The sequence below is a fragment of the Myotis myotis genome, unplaced genomic scaffold (genome assembly GCF_014108235.1).
Source record: "Myotis myotis isolate mMyoMyo1 unplaced genomic scaffold, mMyoMyo1.p scaffold_m19_p_6, whole genome shotgun sequence".
NCBI classification, from domain to species: Eukaryota; Metazoa; Chordata; class Mammalia; order Chiroptera; family Vespertilionidae; genus Myotis; species Myotis myotis.
The window spans coordinates 12,759,251-12,782,148 of NW_023416368.1; the positions used below are offsets into that span (position 1 = coordinate 12,759,251).

A 22,898-nucleotide genomic window follows, 5' to 3' on the forward strand; every position below is an offset into this window, starting at 1 on the left:
CCAGCACTTTGGACAGCAAAATGAGCATCTCCTGGAAAACTGCTAGGAATTCAGAACCCTGAGCCCCACGAAGATTCCTGAATCAGAATCTTTGTCTTAACAACATGTACAAGTGACTCATATATGTATTTAAATTTGAGAACCCCAATAGTAGAATGTTTCAATAAGTGGTTTTCACTCTGGGGTGTGTGTGTACTGGGGTGAGCTCTTTTAAAAATATAGATCCCCAGGTTTATACCTTAGATATGACTCTGGATCACCATGTTATGAATTAGATTATTAATTTTTATTTACAATTTTATACATGATTTAAATTTATGCATGAATACAAACATGTAATGAGTTCACATTTATAATTAGAAACAAAAAATGATTTTATTTAGGACAAGTGGCTTATAAAAATAAACCAAATACTGGGTAGACATAGTATAATGAGAGATTGCTCTCATTAATGTAGAAGATTCTAAATATTTGAATTTTGTTACATTTCCTGGATATTTGCCACTGTGAACATTAATAATGCAGTTTATGAAATCTTCAATTTCAGGTATTTCAGATTCCCATAGATTCAAAAAAGCCCTAAGTTTTGTGAGGGGAAAATCTAGTCATTGTACTCTCCCCAGGTAGTACAACAGCAAACATTTAGATGAATATAAAAACATTTCATTTAGGTACCTTTAAATCTATAGTTTGGCTTCATAAAGACAGATTACATATACAGTCCCCCAAATGTATACACATCTTTTGAATAATTATAAAGTCAGTGTTTATTAAAATACATTTCACTTTCAAAATTGAACTATCAGCTATTAAAGTGTATATACATGTTTGGACACCCTGTATATATAGATACAGATAGATATTCTCTGACACAAGTAGGTAAATAGTTGAATAAACAAAAACTCATTTATTTTTATACTTGAAATATTTTAAGTGATTAGTATTTGATTCCTTTGAACCATTAATATTTTTATTGGTACAATTTTTGCATTAATTTCATTTTATTGATGCAATGTCAAAAGCATAATATTTTAGATGTCAACATAAATCTCCCAATACATATGCTAGTATGTCAGCAAAATAAAACCTTTTGAAAATTTCCTATTAAAAATTCCTGTGCACTGGACTTTCTGCTCCGTCAATGTTACCTGTATTGTGTATCTCCACTATATAACTTAAAATCCATTCTTTCTTTTTACTACAACCACAGGGATACCCTAAGTTCTCATCAGGCTATAAGATCCTGTTGGGATTCTCACAGTCTGAAAACGTCAGTAACAGGAGAATGTGTTGTTCCTTACATCAGGGTGTTATCTGCAAGTTCGTGGAGTTCCAGAAACTTGGCCAAACTCCTGTACCTTTGCATGTATTGTCTTTTCTACTGATAATTTTTCCTTCTCTCCATCTGCCAAAACAATGCTTGGCATGGCTTATTCCTTCTTCCCTTTCAATTTTCAACACAAGCATCACCTTCTCATGCAGGCCATCTGTTACTGTTTAATGACCTGTGTCACCTGTTCCATCTTTGTATGTTCTATCCAATCCCTGCTTCTTAGCATTTGTCATAATGTGTGTGTGTGTTTTTTATTGGCTGAAGTTTTACATATGTCTCCTTTTTCCCTGATTGACACCCCCCTCCCCCACCAGCCATTCCCACCCGTACAAGCCCCCACCAACCCAGTGTCTGTGTCCATTGATTATGCTAATATGCATGCATACAAGTCCTTTGGTTGCTCTCTAACACCCCTCCCCCCACCTTCCCTGCCATTTGTCTCTGGATCTATTTTTGTTCATCAAATTATGTTGATCATTATATCCCACATATGAGTATATGAGTGAGATCATGTGATATTTCTCTTTCTCTGACTGGCTTATTTCGCTTAGGGTAATGCTCTCATAATGTGTATTTTTGATTGACTTATCCATTGTCTGTCTCTATTACTAGATTATATATTCCATGAGTGCATGCTTAATTAAGATTTTTGGGAAGAATGATTTTAAATTGAGAGAGAGAGAGAGAGAGAGAGAGAGAGAGAGAGAGAGAGAGAGAGAGAGAGAGAAATTGATTTGTTGTTCCACTTATTTATGCATTCATTGGTTGCTTCTTGTATGTGCCTGGCCTGAAGTTGAACCCACAGCCTTGGCATATTGGATGATGCGCTAACCAGCTGAGCTACTTTGCTAACTAGTTTTCCTAAGGTAAATAATAAAACCAACACTAGCTACTGGTAAATATTCACTGTGTTCTAAGAATAACTTGGGGGCTCGAATATATTTTTCCACTTAATCCTTAAAACACTGTTAGTTCTATTGTTATCCCTATTTACATATCTGTGTCAGAGAAATACATGTATTCTGTCTTCACGATGCCAAACACCATTCGATTTGAAGGAAAACAATGATATTTACCAATAGTCACTTTAGGTTGCCAAAACCACAATGTCATACCATTATGCCACAAGGCTTTTAAACAGGATTTGGGTCCAGAGAATCTGCCACTGGACATTCATCAAAAAATAGGATCAACCAAAATGAATGGTTGCTTAAGCTAATTTTCCCTTAGGGCAATAAATTAGTTTATGCCTGAACTCAATAAAAGTATGGCACCCTCAGCACAAAGTTAATAACATTCGAATTTCATAAGCTTGCCATTGAAGATACCAATGATTTGATTTCCCCACGCTGAGGAATAAAAGCAAAGCTCACAATTTATACTTAATGGATATGATAAGATGCCCCACTAAAACAATTTCTGGGCTTAGAAAGCAATGCATACTGCAGGGGCAAGGCATACATGTAAGCGAGGTCATTTCATAGGGTTCCTCCAGCCAATGCAAAAGGTAGATTTTAGTAGAAAGTATAGGAGCAGGTGTGTACTAGTAAGGTGAGTAGATATCATCAAAGGTCATAGGTCTGAGTCTGATCATGGGAGGAGGGGACTCTGTACTGTCTGGACTCTGGAGGACTGGGAGCTTTTGAGGGACACTGGTGGTGTTCAGTGAATAGGAGCATTGGGGCACCCATGGCACTTCCATACAGGGCCTTTAGTAGCCTCTGGGATTCTATACCTCCCAGGAAGGACATGCATATACTGCACAGAACCTTTTGGGAAGGTGCTCAATGCACAGGTGCTCATTATACACATACAGTAGAGCTAGGGCAGGGAAGTAAATCCCTAAGTATCAATTCTGATATTGAATTGTCCTACTTATAATGATTTCCTTAGCTCATGCCTAGGTCATTTTTTAATGTTAGAATAACAGCTGTTGCCAAGAGTGTATATTTGACTCAGTCCATTATCAGAACTATATGTTCCAATATGTACAAACTGTGTATTTTACTAGCAATCACGAATGACCCATATCAAATAAATGTGTATGATTGTATTAGCTAAGATGAACTTTATTGCAAGAATTAGGACATCCAAACTAAATTGGAAGGCACTGGCATATATAATTACAAAGCCTGTCTCATTTTGAGTATCATTAGCCTGAATACTTTGAAACTGATATGTCTGTTTACAGTATTGGACTATATTAATTATTTAGTCTAATTTCCTGTTCCACCACTGGTATCAAAGATGGAATCGCCTTCTCAAAAAGCATATGGGTTTCACAAATACCAAATGAAAGTTGGGATAATTAAGAAGGTGAGGAGGGAAAGTGTGGAGAAGGCAACTTACAACATTCACTGGGGGCAAGAGGTGTAAATAAGCAAAGACCATCAATATCAGGTCATATTCTAGGACAGTGATGGCGAACCTTTTGAGCTCAGGGTGTCAGCATTTTGAAACACCCTAACTTAACTCTGGTGCCATGTCACATATAGAAATTTTTTGATATTTGCAACCATAGTAAAACAAAGACTTATATTTTTGATATTTATTTTATATGTTTAAATGCCATTTAACAAAGAAAAATCAACCAAAAAAAATGAGTTCGCGTGTCATCTCTGACACACGTGTCATAGGTTCGCCATCACTGTTCTAGTATTATCACCGAAGTCCATTTTCTCTGGGTTGGCCCCCTTTTATTACTATTTTTTGTTTGTTTTAGCCTTCTTAAGTAAAAGTGGGAGCATGTGGAGCAGCAAGGACTCCAACGCTATTGGAGAGACATTTTGGCATTTTCTTCTAATAATGAGCATGCAGGTAATCAATCACTCAGAAAGGCCATCCCTAGATTTCTAAAAGAAATGCATGCATATGTCTACTCAAAAACATGCACAAGAATGCTCACAGTTGCATTATTGGTAATAGAAATGACTAGAATCACAATCAAGAGAAGAATGGACAAATAAAATATGGTATATTACACACTAAAATATTATATGACAATACAAATTAGTGAACTACTGCAACATGCAGCAAAATGAATCTGAAAACTAAAATTTTGAGCAAAAGATGTTACACATACCTATGAACACATACACAGTATGTTTTTGTTTTTGTACAGTTTAATAATCAGCAAAATTCAACCATAGAGCTGAAAGAACAAAGATCCCTTTGAGGGAAGAGAAATAGGCAAGGAATTGAGATGGGCCTCAGGGTGCTTGCTGGGGTGTTGGCAACATTTTATTTTCAGATGTGGTTGGTGATTGTATGGGTTTTATTTCAATTTGTGATAATTCATGAAGCCATATTTATGTATTATGAATTTTCACACATGTTACCTCACATTAAAAACAACAAAGGCATTTAAAAATAGGTTTAGGTGTGAGGGTTAAAAGTAGAACATTATTAGGTCCCTGAGGGCAAGAAGTGTTTCTATCTTCAACAGCGTCTTTTCCAAACCTTTTCAAGTATCTGGCACTTGATAAGACATCAACAGAATGATTTTCAGAGTATTAAACGAATCACTGAGAGTGTGGGTTATTTTTAAAGATTCAGTGTTGGTGAAAATTAACTTGATAAAACTCATTCTTTACAAATATGCATATCTAAGAGTGGGAACTAATATGGAAATGAGCTGCCTATATACCATGCCATCATGTGATTGCCATCGATATTTATGTCCTATTAAGCTTACCCCATATTAGCCTTTCCCAAAGCTGAGGATACCTGCCCCTGACTCCCAAGACAATTTTAAATGTCACACAGGCATAGCATTAAAACACATGAAAACACATAATTAGAAAAATGTCCCCTTTTTAATTTTTTTCAGCACCTCCAATTATATTAAGGACAGAGTCTCATTATATTTGCAATTTGCCTTTAACCACATTTTCCAATTTGCTAACCTAATTTCTAATGAAAGCCAAATCAAGCTCAGCACTTCTGGTAGAAAACAATATATAATTACAACATAAGCACATTATTCTGGTTTCATTGTATTTACTTTGTAGTTGTCTTCTGTTATAAAAAGTGAAGCTGCGGAAGTGGCCAAACTTGGGTAGCAATCCCTTATAGATTTAGATTTCTTCACCCTTCTGTTAATCAGCGTGTATTTTAGACTCTTTTGTGCAAGATGCAGTCACAGATGGGAAGAAGTGCAAACTGCAATATTGGTATCAAAACACCTCTCATCTATTTGTGCAACACACATAACAATATAAGGCAATAATAGAAAAAAACATTGTCACAGGGGAGACTATGACTAATCTCTGTCTACCAGCATCTCCAACTTGCTGTTAAGGTTATTTCTATCAGGGTGACTCTGTATTCACTTCCAAATTTCAATTGCTGAGGTAAGAGGAATATTTTTCTCTAGAATATAAAACATTTTGGGGAACTGCTAAAAGTTCTTGTTCCCTCTTCTAGAAAATAGAAGGTGATGTAGTACATATAAACATTTAAAATAGTTCACTTAACTATAGGGAGGTCACAGGTGTATAGCAGAATCTCTGTACTTTCTCATGGTCCATGAACAAAAGGTGAAACTATCCCAGATTTAGAATAGTTTAGTCACTGAGAGCCATGGGATAAAAATGAAGGCTGATTCTATTGCATGAAGTATCTACCTATATTTAGATGTATACTCACCTGTATCAAATTCAAATATATTAAACATATATTAAAAATGAATAATATGTTAGGTACGTGTTTAATCTTAAACAAAATTGGGAACTTTTTCTCCATATTTAAATTCCCACTCGCAATGTACGAAAGTTGCAGTTGCTCCACATCCTTTCCAACACTTGGTCTCGCCAATATTGTTTTTACTTTGCTCATTCTGATAGGTATATAGTGTTATCATACTATGGTTTTAATTTGCATTTACCAAATGGCTATTAATTTTGAACATCTTTTAATGTGCTTATTAACACCTCAGTAACTTAGATGAATTTAAAAGCACTGTGCTGAGTGAACTATATGATTCTACTTATATAACATTCTTGATAAGAAAGACAACTACAGTGAGAAATCAAACACCGGTTGTTGACTGGAGTGTGGGAGAGAGTGTGACTACAAACAGGTGGCAGGGGGAACTATTTGTGGGAAGGGGTGCTACAACTGTTCAGTATCTTGACTTGCGATACTGAACTACAAGAATTTAATGTGTGTTAAAATTCACAAAAATCTACACCAATAAAGGTCAGTCTTGCTCTATACAAACTTAAAAATAAAAGCCCAGCCGGTGTTCCTCAGTGGGTAAGTGTTGACCTATGAACCAGGAGGTCATGGTTCGATTTAGTCAGGGCACATGCCTGGTTGCGGGTGTGACCCCCACTGTGGGGGTGCAGGAGGCAGCCAATTCTCTCTTCATTGATGTTTCTATTTCTCTCTCCCTTTCCCTTCCTCTTTGAAATCAGTAAAAGTATATTTAATAAAGAAAGAAAGAAAAACAAAACTATCATGTTGTAAAGTGAATCACTGAATTTTAAAATAGTTTTTGACATGAGATTTTTGATGAAATTTCCTGATAATAAAGTATGAGGTAATTGAGTCTAAAATTTTAAAATCTCCTGGTGAGAAAGGAAATGGTATTGTGGTTTCTTTTTAATTGGGTACATAGATTTTTGTGTCTTTTTCAGATTTATATGGGATATTACCCTCCCTGGTTCTGCTGTACACAAATTAACTCCAACAATGTATGTTGTGGACAAGAAATAAGTGTGCTTTTGTTAATTCTCTGAGAATTTGTTAAAATTTAAAAATCAGTCATTCAAATAATTGCTCCCAAATCATATTGGTTAATTTGGAATTTAGGAACCTTCTTTGCCATTTCATAGATGCAAAGTATTTATGTTCATAAAAATATACTAATTTAAATACATTAGTTACTTGTAGTGCAGTAATTTCATAACAATTGCATAAAATAATTACTATGCTTCAAATAACTAATTCTTGATCCTGATAAAATTTTGTGACTATGTGTGTGTGTGTGTGTGTGTGTGTGTGTGTGTGTGTGTATATCTACACTAATAAAAGAGAAAAATGGTAATTGGCGTACGGCGATACCGTTTTCATTGGCTAATCAGGGCTATATGCAAATTAACTGCCAACTAAGATTGGCAGTTAACTGCCAACAAGATGGCGGCTAATTTGCATATGTAGGCACAATGCAGGGAGGCGAAAGGGAAAGCAGGAAGAAGCCCCCTGCCACTGACAGTGATCTGAAACCCAGGGGGGAGCTAAGAGCTAGGGGGCAGGGCAAAGGCGGCCCTGGGGCCGCCTTTGCCCTGCCCCCCAGCCATGATCGGAGAATCAGGCGCCTTTGCCACCCTGGCCAGTGATAGCAGGAAGTAGGGGTGGAGCCAGCGATGGGAGCTGGGCACGGTTGAAGCTGGCAGTCCCAGGAGCTAGGGGTCCCTTGCCTGGGCCTAAAGCGAAGCCCACGATCGCGGCGTCCCCCACTGCCACTGCAGGTCCCCGCTGCCTGGGCCGGACGCCTAGGCCAGAGGCATTAGGCCTGGGCAGGGGCAGAGCCTGCAACCGCGGGGAGCTGGGGGTCCCCTGCCCAGGCCTGACACCTCTGCTGGAGGCCTCAGGCCTGGTCAAGGGGCTGATCCGGTGATTGGTGATCGGAGGGTGATGAGGGTCAACTCCTCTGGCTGAGGCATCAGGCCTGGGCGGGGGGCAGAGCTGGGGATTGGGGGGATATGATGGTCCCCTTGCCCAGGCCTGAAGCCTGGGTCAGAGGCGTCAGGCTTGGGCGGGGGGTGGAGCAAGCGATCAGAGGGAGATGGGGGTCCCCTGCCCAGGCATGATTCCTGGGCGGGGGCCAGAGCCAGTTATCGGGGGGAGATGGGGGTCCCCTGTCCAAGCCTGACACCTCAGGTGGAGGCGTCAGGCCTGGGCAAGGGGCCGATCAGGCGATCGGAGGGTGATGGGGGTCAACGCCTGAGGGCTCCCAGTATGTGGGAGGGGGCAGGCTAGGCTGAGGGACACTCCCCCCCCCCCCACACACACACCCAGTGCACGAATTTCGTGCACCGGGCCCCTAGTATATATACATGTATATATAAAATCATATATAACTGTATAAAATCATATATAACTATATATAAAACCATATATATGCAATAATATATATAACGCTAAGGAAGCTAAAAGTCAACCATTAAGTTAATTACCAAGCAATTAAATATAGATAGGTAAATTGCAACCCTCACCATTTCCCAGATCATAAAGGCACACTTCTTCCTTAAACAGGAAACTGAAGTATTTCTGACGATTCAAATCCCTTACTGGAAAATAATTCAAATTCTTCAGTATGGCTGCAAGGCGGTGCAATAGAAAACATCTTTTTGTCCCCCAAACCCTATATCCCGATTTCTTCATTCTTAATCATCGTCTTCCAGCCTTCTGGGGCATCTTTCAGTTCCACAATCAAACCAGGCTTTTACTCCTTTCCGGGTCCTTGCAACCTACTGTTACCAATGATGACAAAGTTCTTCCCTTCAATTTTTTCCTGGCTGATTTTTTCATCTCCTTATAATCTCAACTTCTTATCCATTATTCAAGAGTCTTTCATGATCATCTATCTGAAGTACATTTTTATTGATTTTTCTCCATGATGCCCCACTTTTTTGGTGATTTCTTCAGCATTGATCATATTTAGAAGTTTGTTTAATGTCTGCCTGTCTTCAAACTTCAAGGTCTAAGAGGATTAAAAAGATGTCTGTTTTTCTCACTGTTTTATCTCCAGATAGTGCAAAACAAGTATTAGGAACTCAATAAGTATGGCAAGAAGGCCAGAAGCATAAAGAAAGAAATTTGTCCACTTTGCATTGATTTTTATTCCACATTTAACATAACTCAACAAAGTCAAATGATATCCCATGTTAGCCCATTTAGTAGGGGAAAAGGACAGACTCACATAAATTTGTGGGTTAAAAATGGTTGAATATAAAATGTGTATCTGATTACACAACTTACTTAAATCAGAGATAATAAGTGAAACAAATCAATATAAAGGTAGAACACTGCTGATAAGTAAAAGTATGGTTACGATATGTAAAATATTTTACTATCTATAATAATAAAAGTATATTATGCTAATTAGACTGACATCCTTCAGGAAGAAGCTGGGGCTGTGAGGGAATCCTGGGTCCCAGCTGCCTGCCGGTGGCCGGAGGGAAGCCCGGGTACTGGGTACCTGAGGGAAGCCAGTGCCAGCAGCTGGGGGAAGGAAGGCCTACTCTTGCATGAATTTTGTGCATTGGGCCTCTAGTATTAATATAATATAGTGTATTTTTTTAAAAGCATGTCTTTACTCTAGATTATAAATTCCACAGAAACAAGGAGTATGTTTTCCTTGTTCAATGCTCTTTTCTTTATCAGGTATAGTTCCGGGAACATAGTGGATGTGGATCAAACCAAATGTGATACACAAAATAAATAGGAATTAAACAGGTCACTATTCAGATCACCTAAATCAGAGTGTGTAACCTCTCTATCTACAATTTTCTGCTTTATGTTCATCTGCAATTTTCTGATCAATTTAATTGATACTTAAGCATCTATTAAGAATATGTTTGAGAAATTACTTAAAGTCTGAAGTCAAGGAGAATAAAATTGAATGAGGAAATCTTTCCTTCCCCCTGTGATTCTCTGCTGAGTTTACTATAATATTCATTCATCAGGGAAATTGATCTGCAAAAATACAAATGGCAGCAGGTATACAAAAAAGGAGCTCCTGGAACAGACCTTGGAAATTCTGTTAAGGGCCTATTTCCCACAAGGGTACCTGGAAAAACCTAGCCACTGTGATGGATGTTTCTAGCAGTACTTCAGTGCCAAGATATGCTTGGTTTTATGGCACTGAGCTGACTTTATTTCCTGTTTATCTTATTATATAAAGGATTTTTTGTCAAGTGACATGTGATATGACTGGAAAAAAAATTTAATCTATTCAGAGTCACTTTTCCTGTTGAATATTTTTCATGCTCTCAAAAATATTAGCTTAGTTTAACTTACTGTGATCTCTCCTTTTTAACCACAAACAGAAAAGATTTATAATAAAAATACCTCACAGAACCTAAAACATCTCTCAGATGAAAATTCTGTATTAAAGACTAAAAAGTTTAAAACTAAATGGAAGAAGGGTTAGAAGCTCTTAGGGTAGCTGGAAAGAAGGTTGGAAAATAATGCTGATATTTATAGGAATCTAATGAAATACAGGTGGCAGTTGACTTGTGTCTGAGAGAGGACAGGAGCTGATGCTGGAGAGATTGTCAGGGATCAGATCCTGAAAGACCATACTGAGTGATCATATGCCCAGTTTGCCTGGGAAAGTTCCAGTTGGCATCTATGGTTCTGACATAATTATTCATAATGATGCCCTCTTTCACTATAAAAAGTTCTCCCTTTTTGCACAATAAATATATGGTCATATTGCCTACAACTATAAATAAGACAGTTGGATCTTAGGAAGAAATGGGAGTTATTGGAAAGCTTTAATACAACAATATAACATGACCATATTTATGTTTTAGGTAGTCATTCTGAAGTGAAATTGTCTTTATTTGCAGATGACACTACCTATATATATAAAACCTAAGTGACCGTTAAGACTGGACAACAAGGTGACCAGGCGACTGGTTGGTAGCTATGATGCCCACTGACCAACAGAAGGAAGATGCTCAATGCAGTTCAATGCACTCCCACAGCCAACCTCCCGAGCCAGCCAACATCCCATGGTCCCTCCCCCCAGCTGGCCTGATCGCCTTGATCACCGGTCAGGCCGAGGGACCCAACCTGTGGATGAATCCATGCACCGGGCCTCTAGTTATATATAAAAATCACAAACTCTACAAAAACTATTAGAATTAATTAATAGAACTAATATCATAGGATATGCATTAACATACAAAATAAATTGCTTTTCTATATAATAATGATAAACATTTGGAAAATAAATATTAAAATAGAATAAAACACATAAGATACTTAAGAATAAACTTGAGAAAAATGTGCCAAATTTTGACACTGAAATATACAGTAAGTTAGTGAGAAGAATGAAAAAATATAAAAAGAAATCATGCTTATAGATTGAAAGACTTAAAATTGTCAAAAATTTGTATACTTTCTAAACTGATCTGTTTATTCAATACCATTTCAACAAAGATGATTTGTTTTGGTATAAATTGGAAAATTTTCTAAAACATATAAGGATATGAAAGATTTAAAATAGACAATTTGGTCTTGAAAAGGAGCACATATGATATGTTGCATGTTTATTACCTGATTTTAAGATTTACTATAAAGCTACAATGATCAAAGTTATATAGTGCTGACATAAGCATAGACAAGTAGATCAATAAAATGGAATACGGATTCCAGAAAGAAACCTAGACATATAAGCTAATAACCTTTTTGCAAAGTTACGGTGGAATGTCAATGGAAAAAGTAAAATCATTAAAAAAAATGGGACTGGAACAATTAGATAAATGCATGGGGAGGAATGAATATCAACTTCTAACATCTATTATATAAAAATAATAATTTGAGATGGACCATAGAGCTACATGAAAAACCTGTAACTACAAAGCTTCCAAAAAATATAAAAATATCTTTGCATACTTAGGGGAGGTAAAATTTCTTAGAGAATACAGAAAAAAAAAAACACGATAAATTTTACTTTCAAATAAATAAATAATCAACCACAAAACGGGTAAAATATTTTCACTAGAGGTATCTGCCATAGATTTTTAAGTAAGATCCATAAAGTACTGCTTCAAGTCATAATAAAATAAAATATAATAAAACAAAACCCAGAATCCAATAGATACAACTTTAGCCCCACAATAATGGCTAAAATGCAAGAGTCTCTAGAGCTTTTAATAAAACATCGAAAGGTGACAGATTTGCATGTGTGTGCATATGGATAGGACACCTTGCTTTTAGAATGTAGATTATTCGAAAGGAACTAAATGCTCCCTTGCTTATTCTAATTGAATAGGATGATGAAGGGGGCATCATCTTATGGAAAAAAAAAAAAGTTAAATCTATGTTTAAAAGTAGATGGCAATTTATTAGTATACTAGGGGCCCGTAGCATGGATTCATGCACCGGTTGGGTCCCTAGGCTTGACCTTTGCCCTCTTGCAACCCGGGACCCCTTGAGGGATATCGGACTGCTGCTTTCGGCCTAATCCTGCAGGCCGGGCCTAAATACCCCACTGGTGCACACCGGGCCTCTAGTATGAATACAAGATCTTTGGTTAATCTCTTTCTACCCTCCCCCCTTCCCCCATCCCTCTGAGATTCATCAGTCTGTTCCATGTTTCCATGCCTGTGTGTTGAGCATCTGTCCCCTGGTGGTCAGTGCACATCATAACTACTGGTTGAACGGTTGCTTAGGCTTTCATATATATAGATAATTACTATGATCTATACTCCTACCAAAGATTATAATGTATCAATACTGAAAAATTACCAAGGCACTAAAATCTTGTTCTGTATGTATTTTAATAGCCATATGCAGTGTATTTTGCACTTAATTTTAAAAAGCTTCAAAATGTCCACTGTGTTACTTTATCCTATAACATCTAAGTTTTCAAGCCCTAATATTTCTGAAATTAATTGAAGCTCACAACTGGTATGTATATTTAATGTGGTTATGTTTTTTCGTTTTGTTTTACAGTTAAAAATTTTTATATTTAGAATTAGGCAGCTGGACTCAGTTTAGATGATCTCAATTTTGTTGTCAACATCCAAAGCAGCATAGTCAGGAGTCGGTCAAACATATGCCTTCTTCTCTCCAACAGGCCTGATCAGGGTGTTGACCTTGGCCACATCAATGTCATAGAGCTTCTTCACAGCATGTTTGACCTGGTGCTTGTTGGTCTTGACATCCACAATGAACACGAGTGTATTATTGTCTTCTGTCTTCTTCAGGGGGAATTTGATGATGGCATAGTGGTCAAGCTTGTTTCTCCGGGGTGCGCTCTTCTGAGGATATTTGGGCTACCTTGGGAGTCTTGGCCATCAGTAGGTGGGTGATGTGCAGATCTTTTTTGTGTGGCTGCAGATGCCTTTCAGCACTGCTTTCTTTGTCTTCAAAGCCTTTGCTTTGGCTGCAGCTTTAGGAGAGGAAGGGGCTTCCTTCTTAGCTTTTGGCACCATCATCGTAAGAAGGTCAAGGTGGTTATGTTTGTGTTGTTTTCCCCACTGTTTGACTGTATTTGACTACTTAGTTTGACAATGACTCAGAGAAGGTGAATCAGTTGCAGGTAATGGGGGGGGGGGGTGGAATAGATCATTTTCATGCATGTAACTTGAATACCTATAAGATAGGGAGTAAATGGAGCAAAACTCCATCAGCTGGCATTGATTTGTAAATTTAGCCTATGTTAAAATAGTGTCATATATGACCATGTTGCTTTATTTAATTGTTTTTAATATGATCTTTGTTTATTATGTAGATGACGTTTAAAATACTAAAGAAAAAATAGTTTTCAGAACATTAAAAAATTACATCACTTTTCTACTTCTTCAAAATAATACCATTGATTTTCAAGTGAAAATCTCTGTAATTGAAGCTAACAAATTCAGCAAAAACTATTATGACCAAGAAAAGTGTTGGACTATTAAAAATCAACCAATTAGATGATGGTAGATCACTTTCAGCAGGATTGTGGATCTCTGTTTCTCTGTCCTTTGCTTTCACTATGCTAGAGAGCTGTTATAGCACCGTGTGACTTTCTCATGTGGTATTTTCCTGAGTTAAAATTTAATAATTATTTGACACCTCTTTGATCATTGCTCTCTCCTGAGATTCAAACTCCATGATGGCAGACATCATGGCTTCTACTGCCCCTTAATTATACATCCAGTTCCTAGCACAGACCCAGCTGAAACACTGAACCTAACTACATCTTGTATCTAGAGTATTTCTCCTCAATGTATTTCAAATGTACCTCAAAAGCAATTTATAAAAAAGGACTGATAACCTTCAAAATATAACATAAATAAGAGTCAGGCACTTATTTTTCTACCAAGACTACATTGGCAAGTTATATTCAGTTTGTTTTGGCCATTTTATTTAAATACATCCAAATAAATTAAAACTCAGTATGTACTTGTCTGACTAAGCAAATTTTGGTTGTACAACTAAACTTGAGTTTGTGGCAGGGTTTCAGTGATTGCAGAGATCTTTGCTTTGAAAGACTTCCTTGTTTTTCTTACTGTGTTATTTGGGATTCATACAGTTTTTTTTATGAATGGGTGGAGAGTATAATATCAGTACTACTTATTTAGCATTTACATAACACTTTATATGTAGAGTTATACAATGTGTTTCATAATGATATAGAATTATTACCATATTTTGTACCCATATCATAAAAGTATACAAATTAATATGATTTGAAGTTAAATTTTATTTTACCCTAATATGTACCTTAAAAGAACTTTTTATTTCTTCTCAAAGGATATTTATTCTCTAGAATAATAAAAACATGCATAGCAAATAACACTCCACTAATGCAAACTGAAGAGGCCTTCTATATCTCAAGACAATCCAAATATTTTTTTTACTTTTAGAAATAAAAAGGGTGACTATACTTGTGTGATATGGCATATAGACTAAAATGAAACTGGGGAGGCTAAAATCTGCTTTACAGATAATGTTCAAGTCCCTTAGGCTCTTTGTATCTCATTTTTTATAGCCATCATCTTCTTTATCTAACTCATAAGGCTATAGAGAGAATAAGAACATGCATATAACAATTCTCAGAAAGAAATAAAACCCCAGTTTCTAGAAATTATATCTTCTTATTCCTCTAGAAATTAAAATTGATATTAAGGATCACATGCCAACGTTATCAGAGCAGTTGCATGTATAATTAAGGTGATTAAAAACATCAACCTTAAATATCTACATACTGATGGTACAAATATCCAGATTTTAAAGTAGTAATATTATTTCTATTTTAATATTCAGTATAGTTGCCTTGATTTTGTCTTTCATTTTTCAAAGGATTTTTTGTAGGAAAATTGCAACAAATTATCCTTAAATTTATTAAATGGAGGGGCAAGATCTCTTCTTTGAAAATGGGGTGACATGCAGAAGCTAAATGACTGAATTGCAGATTAAGCTATGCGTTATATACACAGAATTAACCATTAAGAAAATGTATTTTCTAAGTATAATATTGGTTTGGGATCTAAATAATGCCATTTAACATGTTTTTAAACATATTAAAAAAAATAGTGGATCATTCCTAAGCATTTCTGCTTAAAGCTTTCAATAAAAATAAGATAAATTTAAGAATGGTGTACTTGATGGAGACTGAGGACCTCAAAACATGTTAGTATATAGATTATTTTAATTTCTTCAGTAGGCTCATTGGAAGTAAGGTATCTGTCCTGAATTCTACTGTCTGAAGATATAATCAAATAATTATAAAAATTAATGCTGATAAATATATATAATCTAGACTAGTTAAATACTCTTGTGAGAGAAGCATATTGGTAAGGTAAAACTGGTCAAAAAGTATAGAAAATAATTAGTGACAAATCTAAAATATAATACATTCTCATGATCACTTGGGGGAAAAAAAAAATATATATATATTCCAAATCATCTTTTTCTTATACAAAAAAAAAAAGATATTTAGAAAAGGACACACTGAAATAGAGTGGCTGTGGCCCAGGAAATAAAGCAAAGAGGTGGCAGGCCTTCTGAGACCCTGCTGGAGAAGGAAGGGATCTAGATAAAATGGTGAGAAGTACTGTGTGCGTGAGTGGTAGGGCCCACAGGAAGGAGAAACTTCAGTTTGATCAGCACTGTTGATAGGTCAGGGGAGGGATTCACAGTGACCTTGCTGATAATTTTTTAGGGGACACAGTTAATGCTGCTGACTGGAGTGAGAGCTGCTCCCTGGTTTCTGGAAGGCACCCTCTAGGAACAGGGGACTGAATGCCTAGGATGGGATACACACACACACACACACACACACACACACACACACGCACACACTTATATGTGTATCTGACTTTATCATTAGGCATCTACATCTATCTCTATCCACAAACATACTACTTTACCACTTTATTACTTCATAAAATAAATGTTTTATACTTCCAATTATCTGTTGCTTTTAAGCAGGTCATTTAATTGCTCTGTAATCTTGATTTCCTAATATTTCAAATGGGGTTGACAATAACTACTTCACAGATGTTAGTAAAATTAAGTATATATAATACATATTAATCATATATTCATTAAAATATTTCATATATATTAAATATATTCTTTATATATTAATTAAAATATATATTCTAAATTAATATTTATATGTAAAATTTTGGTTCTGTGTGTGTGTGCATGGCATGAGTAGCTTTGAATGTCTGAAATTGACATTATGTTGTGACTATTTACTTTCTGATGTAGGTATTCAGAACAGGTCATCCCAGTATGTGCTTCTGTGGCATGTGGATTACTTTGAGCTAAAGGTAACTGAGACCCTCTGGGCTCAACATAAATTTCTGCTCCTGTCCTTTCCCCAGATACCTAGAAAAAATTGAATTAGAGGCCTTTCCCATAATAAGAAATTATCAGAGATAAGCTTTTGTGATCTAGCATAGAACAGGGCAAACATTCAGTTACTGAACATCTACTCTTCTTGTCCGACAATGACCCTCTGAAGCCCCAAGGGGCCTTATCGCATCCTTAGTTCAGAATATCATATATACCACATTTTCCCTCTCTATCTCTGAAGCTCTGGTGTATGTGGGGTCTTTGACCCTCTCAGGTATGTGGGGTTGTCATGGGTACATATGTCATTAAATTTGGTTATTTTCTCTTCTTAATCTGGCTCATGTAGATTTAATTATTAGACCAGCTGAAAGAACCTAGGAGAGTAGAGGGAAATTTCTTGATTACCCACACTAACCTTGAAGATATCACATAGATATAACCCAGTAGTAGAGGGATGAATTCTTCTCTTTACATCTATCTGAATAGGTTATCATATCTGGAATGCTCATCCCAATTGAAATACTGAAATTTAAGCACATAAATTGTGCTGACACCCACGGTGGTCAAACAATTCCGGAACTGTGCTAATTATAACTTTTAACCAATTTTCTGTGATCTGTAAATTTAGCAGAAGTACTTTGGAGAAACATGCAGGGGAGGAAAAATAATTTTCTCTCTAACTCTCTAGGTTCTTGGCTGTAATAAAAAGATGCGTTAAACACAATTTTGGTAACATGTATAACCTCCTGTATGGAGGGGAGGTATCCAGGAAAAATGAGTAAGTTCCTGGAATGCCCAATCTGTCACCTTACATATCATCTCCAGCTAAAGACAAAAGATTATGTTGGGGGTCGGGGGGAGGAGATATAGGAAGTTACCTAGCAAGCACAGTAAGCTGGAGGCATGGTGATTTTGAAGATTTAAATTCCTACCTTCTCAATTGATAAGACTTCCTACAGATTTAGTCATCCTTCTCTTCCAGGCACTGGGGAAGGAGACACCCTTACAAATGGAGATTTCCCTTATAAATATAAATGGCTCTTCCAAAAAGGGTAACTTCTACTGGCTTTCAGAGCTTCTCCTGGGCCTGCCAGTTCTTAAAAATAATCACCCTAAAATATTCCTTATGCTAAGGAGGCATATTATGGGATGGCAAATTCTCCCTTTCACTATAGCTATTTGTAGTTAAACTGTGGAAAGTCTGTCTTGGAATGGCTAGGAAATTATAATTGAGAAATAGCCACAACCTTAGTAATCTAATATTTACAGCAAAGATAACGTCTCTAAAGTTAGTCCTAACTTCACTTGAACTTGAGCAGAAATCCTTGCATGAAGCACTTTTTAAGATATGTACAACAGAGGCTTCAAGCATTAAATATTCTGTAATTCAATGTTTTGAGTAGATTATCTCTTAGCTATCTAAACGGAGTCTAGCAAATCAAGCAGATATTTATTTAAGTAACTAATTATTTAAATTAAAAGCCAAGTTTTAAACTTCTGCCTATGATCCAGATGTTTTGTCTACAGGGTGGTGGGCAGCTAGATTTTAGAAGTACGTGGTGACACTTTTTTTTTCCCTCTGTGTGTGTGTTGTTGTTGTTGTTGTTTTTTTAGGTAGATGTTTGCCTCGGTGTAGATTAATTGCAATGTTATGTCTACAACTAAGCAATTAAATATGCTGAGGAAACATTTTTTTCTAAATAAAACCGAGTGGAACATTAGGAAAGATAGGAAATAACAAGTTTGTCTGTAGAGATTAATGCTGTAAATGAACAGGGTTATAGTGAAGAGTCACAGTATTCCCCTACATGCATGTTAAAAATTAAACATTGAAAAACTTGTTATGGGATAAAAAGCTTTAGCAGCTCATAAGAAAAGTCACCTGAAGTATTTTGTGTTCAAGCAATAGAAAACATTTACAAAAATGTAACTCAGTGTATTTTTAAATGCTAGCACTTCAAGTAAGGATTAGATTACCACAAATTTAAACAAATTCACCTCTGCTCAATCTATCCTTTAGAATTAGTTCTTTATCACTCAAAGTATACTATAAAATCTAATTTTATTCTAAGAAAAAAATAAACCATCTTTACTTCTAACATTTACTCCTGTTTACTCTAAATAATTTTCTCCATTTCTTTTCTCCATTTTTATATCCATTTCTTTCTTCTTCTTCAGATATTTCTTCTCTGAGATGAAATGTAGTTGCATCAAAAAAGTTTATAAAAGCAGCAAATTTGTCTTAAAACCTAAATCTATGAATATTTGTACATGGAGTGTGTTAGGACTATTGGGACCTTACAAAGTGTATATAGTTTGAAAATTCAATTACATACGCAGGCATACATGCCCTTAATGAGAGAAGTCTCTGTTTATTTTCCAACCAATGTTTTTAATACATGACGTGGGTTTACTAAAATTTTTATAGCTATTTCTGACCCTTTATGGTTTCTATAATACTCAATGATTTCCATACAAACAAAAAATTCTGAGGTGAAATTGACTCATTGTGCTCAGCTGATGAAAAAAGTGGCAATAATCCAAGCACTTGTAAACATTGAATATGGTGGCGAATAGACTTTGGAGATTAGTAAGGCATATACCACTTTTCTTCAATGGTGGTCCAAGGTACTTGTTGAAAATGAATACTCCTGGGCTACACCCCAGACATAATGGTCCAGAATCTTCCAGGGTATGGTCCAGGAATCTCCATTTTAGCACGTTCTTCAGGCGGAGCTAATGACAGCACTATATACAAGATAATGACAGTTTAGGTAATTTTGAGTTTTATAAATTAACGACTTCACACATAAGAAGAGATATTAGCTATTTATATCTTCACTCCAAAGCTTCTCTTCCTCCTTAGGTGAACACAACTTAATGAATTTAATCAATTAATGAGAAGGAAAACATATCCTTTGGAGTTATATAAATGAAAAAGTCAATTAAATGTTTTTAAAATGTCCCTTAAAGTTTTTAGGTGGTTCTACTGCCACTGTTTAACCCCAAAGCCTTCTTCAGAAGGATGTCTCCTAGGATCCCACATTTTTTCCAGTTACTTATGGTCCTTCTTTAGGAGCAGCTTCAGAGCAAAGCCTCAATTTCCATCCATCCCGATTCAGCCATGCAACTGGCATTTTTATGGGATTGCAGCAAACTGAAGCTCTGATCTCATCCTCTGCACCGACCTGCCTTGTTTCTGTCATCACTGAGAAAATGTGAAATCCCCCTATGGGAGAGCTCGCATGGCACATGGCTCCCAGTATTTAGAGCTATTTAAAATACTCTGCCAAGAATTAAAAAGAAAAATGTATTTCCAAGTGTTATGTTTTGTATATTGGAAAAGAAAAGGTGGTACTGTTGCAAAAAAGTAAGACATCTTAGATATCCTCCCTTTCACTATCGCTATTTGTAGTTAAACTGTGGAACGTCTATCTTGGAATGGCTAGGAATTTATAACTGAGAAATAGCCACTATTATGAGTAACTATAAAATTGCACATTGTTTTCATTGAAGTAAGACCACTAGTATAAAATACATAAGAATGTCCTTATCTATTTAGTTGCAAAGTTGATTATTAAGATGGATGGAAGGTGCATGGGAAGGAAAGACCTATTTCCCTCTGTCTTGTGTAGATTTTAATCCACAGGTTTCATAAAAGGTAGGGATATGAGAATGATATTTTCTATCCAAAAACCACCATCAACTGTCTAATTTCTGAAACAAATTAAGAGCTACCACAACATTAGACAGAAAAAACTGTCTGCAAATTTTGAATAGGAAAATGTTTTTCCAGGATTCCACTAAAATATATTTGCCCATAAACCATTTCCAGTAAAAGGACCTCTTCTCTTCTAAAAAATCTGCTTAATATGATATTCTTAATGAAAATGCACTCTATTTTTATAGTGAAGGAGGAAAGTGAGAAAAAATGCTGGAAAAATTCAGTAGGTCCTCTCTCTGCTTAGAAACTCCAAGAGAGGCTTTTACTCCTTGTTTTGCCTGAGTCTCTTCTTTATCAGAAATCTGCATCTTCCATTACCTGCCCTAAAAAATGAAGCATCAGAGAAGTTAACTCGTAATTTTAATAAAATAACAGTTTCACCTCCATCCTTCTTATCTCACTTTGTTACAACTACTACATAAGAGTGTCAATTCCCACAAAACCCTTAGGGCAATGGCTTGATATATTCTGTAGCTACTTTTTTCTTTTCTTAGAGGGATGTAGAATTACCCTAAATATAGAGTTTTATTTCAAAATAGCAATACAGGAGAGTTCAAGTACTGTAAATAGTGGCTATCTAACCTGCACTTTGTCCTTGCTGGAAATCCTGAGGTGTGTTGGGGGGAGAGGTTGTGGATGTGTAGGTGGGTAGATCAATGGTGAACTATAGTTGGAAGAATCCACTAATACTTGTGGTGCAAGGAAGTTCAAAGAATGTAGGTGAAAGCACTTCAGATGACACACCTGCTCAGGGTTTTGGGAAACCCATACTCCCCTCCCATCTTTTCTGTTCAGTGAATCAAGGCTCTAGGGCGTTAATGCATACTTCACAATGTTGGCATCACATTCCCTTGGTTCTGCATAGTTTTCAATACTGCAGCAAGGACAACTCTTTCCAGACTTATATCCCTCCATGCATTCATCAACTAGGTTCCTAAGCCCATGCCCCAAAGCCCCCCTCTCATCTCAAGGAGGAGGTAGGAATAATCAGAGTAGGGTCCTCGGATGTCATTAGTGCTCCATGACTCTTTTGGCCTTCTGTCTGCACTATATTGGTGTCCTGTGTGAATTTAGGGGTGTCCTACGGGTTAGACAAGCCTCTTTCCATTTGGCTCTAAGCGGGACTGCTGTCCCTGGTGCTGAACCGTGCCTGCGTGTCGCGGAGCCTGCTGCCTGGTCAGTGGGGCTGGATAGAAAACTGATCTTAAGAATGCCAAAGTGCAGGAGCAAGCAATACTTTGATGTATAAGAACAGAACCCCTCCCCCGAACGTGTATCTCTCAGGTGTACGCCAGGACCTCATTTGCAGTTTTCTCCTCTAGACCCCCCACCCCAAACGCCTCCTCCAACATGGCCTCAATGCCAAGCATGTATCAGCACAGCCCACCTAGACATCATTTTGCGGTAATATCAACATGCTACTCCTCAAACACAAAGTCTTTAATACATTAGCTTGCCCACTCTAAAACAAAACAAAGCAACGCGATAAATTAATAAATAAACCAAAGTGACCTTCCTCTTTCCTCCCTTCCTCCACTCCTCACACATTCACATCCCCCTAATTTACAAAGCCCCAAATCCTAGAAGAGTGTTTTCAATCTGGGTGGTCTCCGTAGTGCCACATCCTCACCCTTCCCCCACCTCTCCGGAACAAAACGAAGCTGAAAACAGCACATCTTACCCGGGGTAGAGCGTTAGCAGGAGCAGGATCCACACCGTCATTTTCTGTGAAAATACAGGAGTGCAGTAGACTGAGCTTCCTGTGCTCCATATATTTGGCGAACTCATCGCTCCCCCCCCCCCCCTGCTTCTTGCCTCTCGGTTGCAGAAGAATCCCTCCCCTTTGTATTATTATTATGCTTATGATCTGGTGGTGGCTCCCCCCACCTGCCTCTAGTAGGTCCCGTCACTGGGGAGATATATTGCTACCAGCTTCAGGAATTAATATTCAGAGGGCAGAAATAAGATCAGCGCACACGCTTGCAGATACCATCAGAGCATCAGCTCGGGGAGCAGCTTCCAAGTCTGGGGGAATAATATAATTGAGGTAGGGGGAGGGTTCAGGGAAAGACACTCAGAGAAAAATAAGGGGGGGGCGGTGAGAAAGCAAGGACCCTAATACACACTCTCATGTCCCTCACACTCACACGTACTCCTCCAGTTCCATCCTTGTAGGTTTATTTACTTGCTTTGCTTTTATTTTTCTTTTAGAGGGGGCAGGGCCGTGTGTGTGTGTGTGTGTGTGTGTGTGTGTGTGTGTGTGTGTGTGTGTGTTTAAAAGACATATAAAAACCACAAGAATCTCTG

General features: G+C 37.1%; 1 protein-coding gene and 1 pseudogene across 2 annotated transcripts in view; both read right to left on the reverse strand.

Annotated features, from left to right (window-relative positions):
* Positions 1 to 22,559, reverse strand: part of GABRG2 (gamma-aminobutyric acid type A receptor subunit gamma2) — an 89,841-nt gene extending 67,282 nt beyond the window's left edge. Inside the window, exon 1 of one of the 2 annotated variants that reach the window (XM_036315283.1) lies at positions 22,273 to 22,559. In XM_036315283.1, the coding sequence (XP_036171176.1) occupies positions 22,273 to 22,379 (107 nt within the window). In that variant the 5' untranslated portion in view covers positions 22,380 to 22,559. The remainder of the gene's footprint in view (positions 1 to 22,272) is intronic. The other variant, XM_036315282.1, reaches the window with a different exon arrangement.
* LOC118659153 lies at positions 13,069 to 13,509 on the reverse strand (annotated as a pseudogene).
* Positions 22,560 to 22,898: the final 339 nt, after the last annotated feature.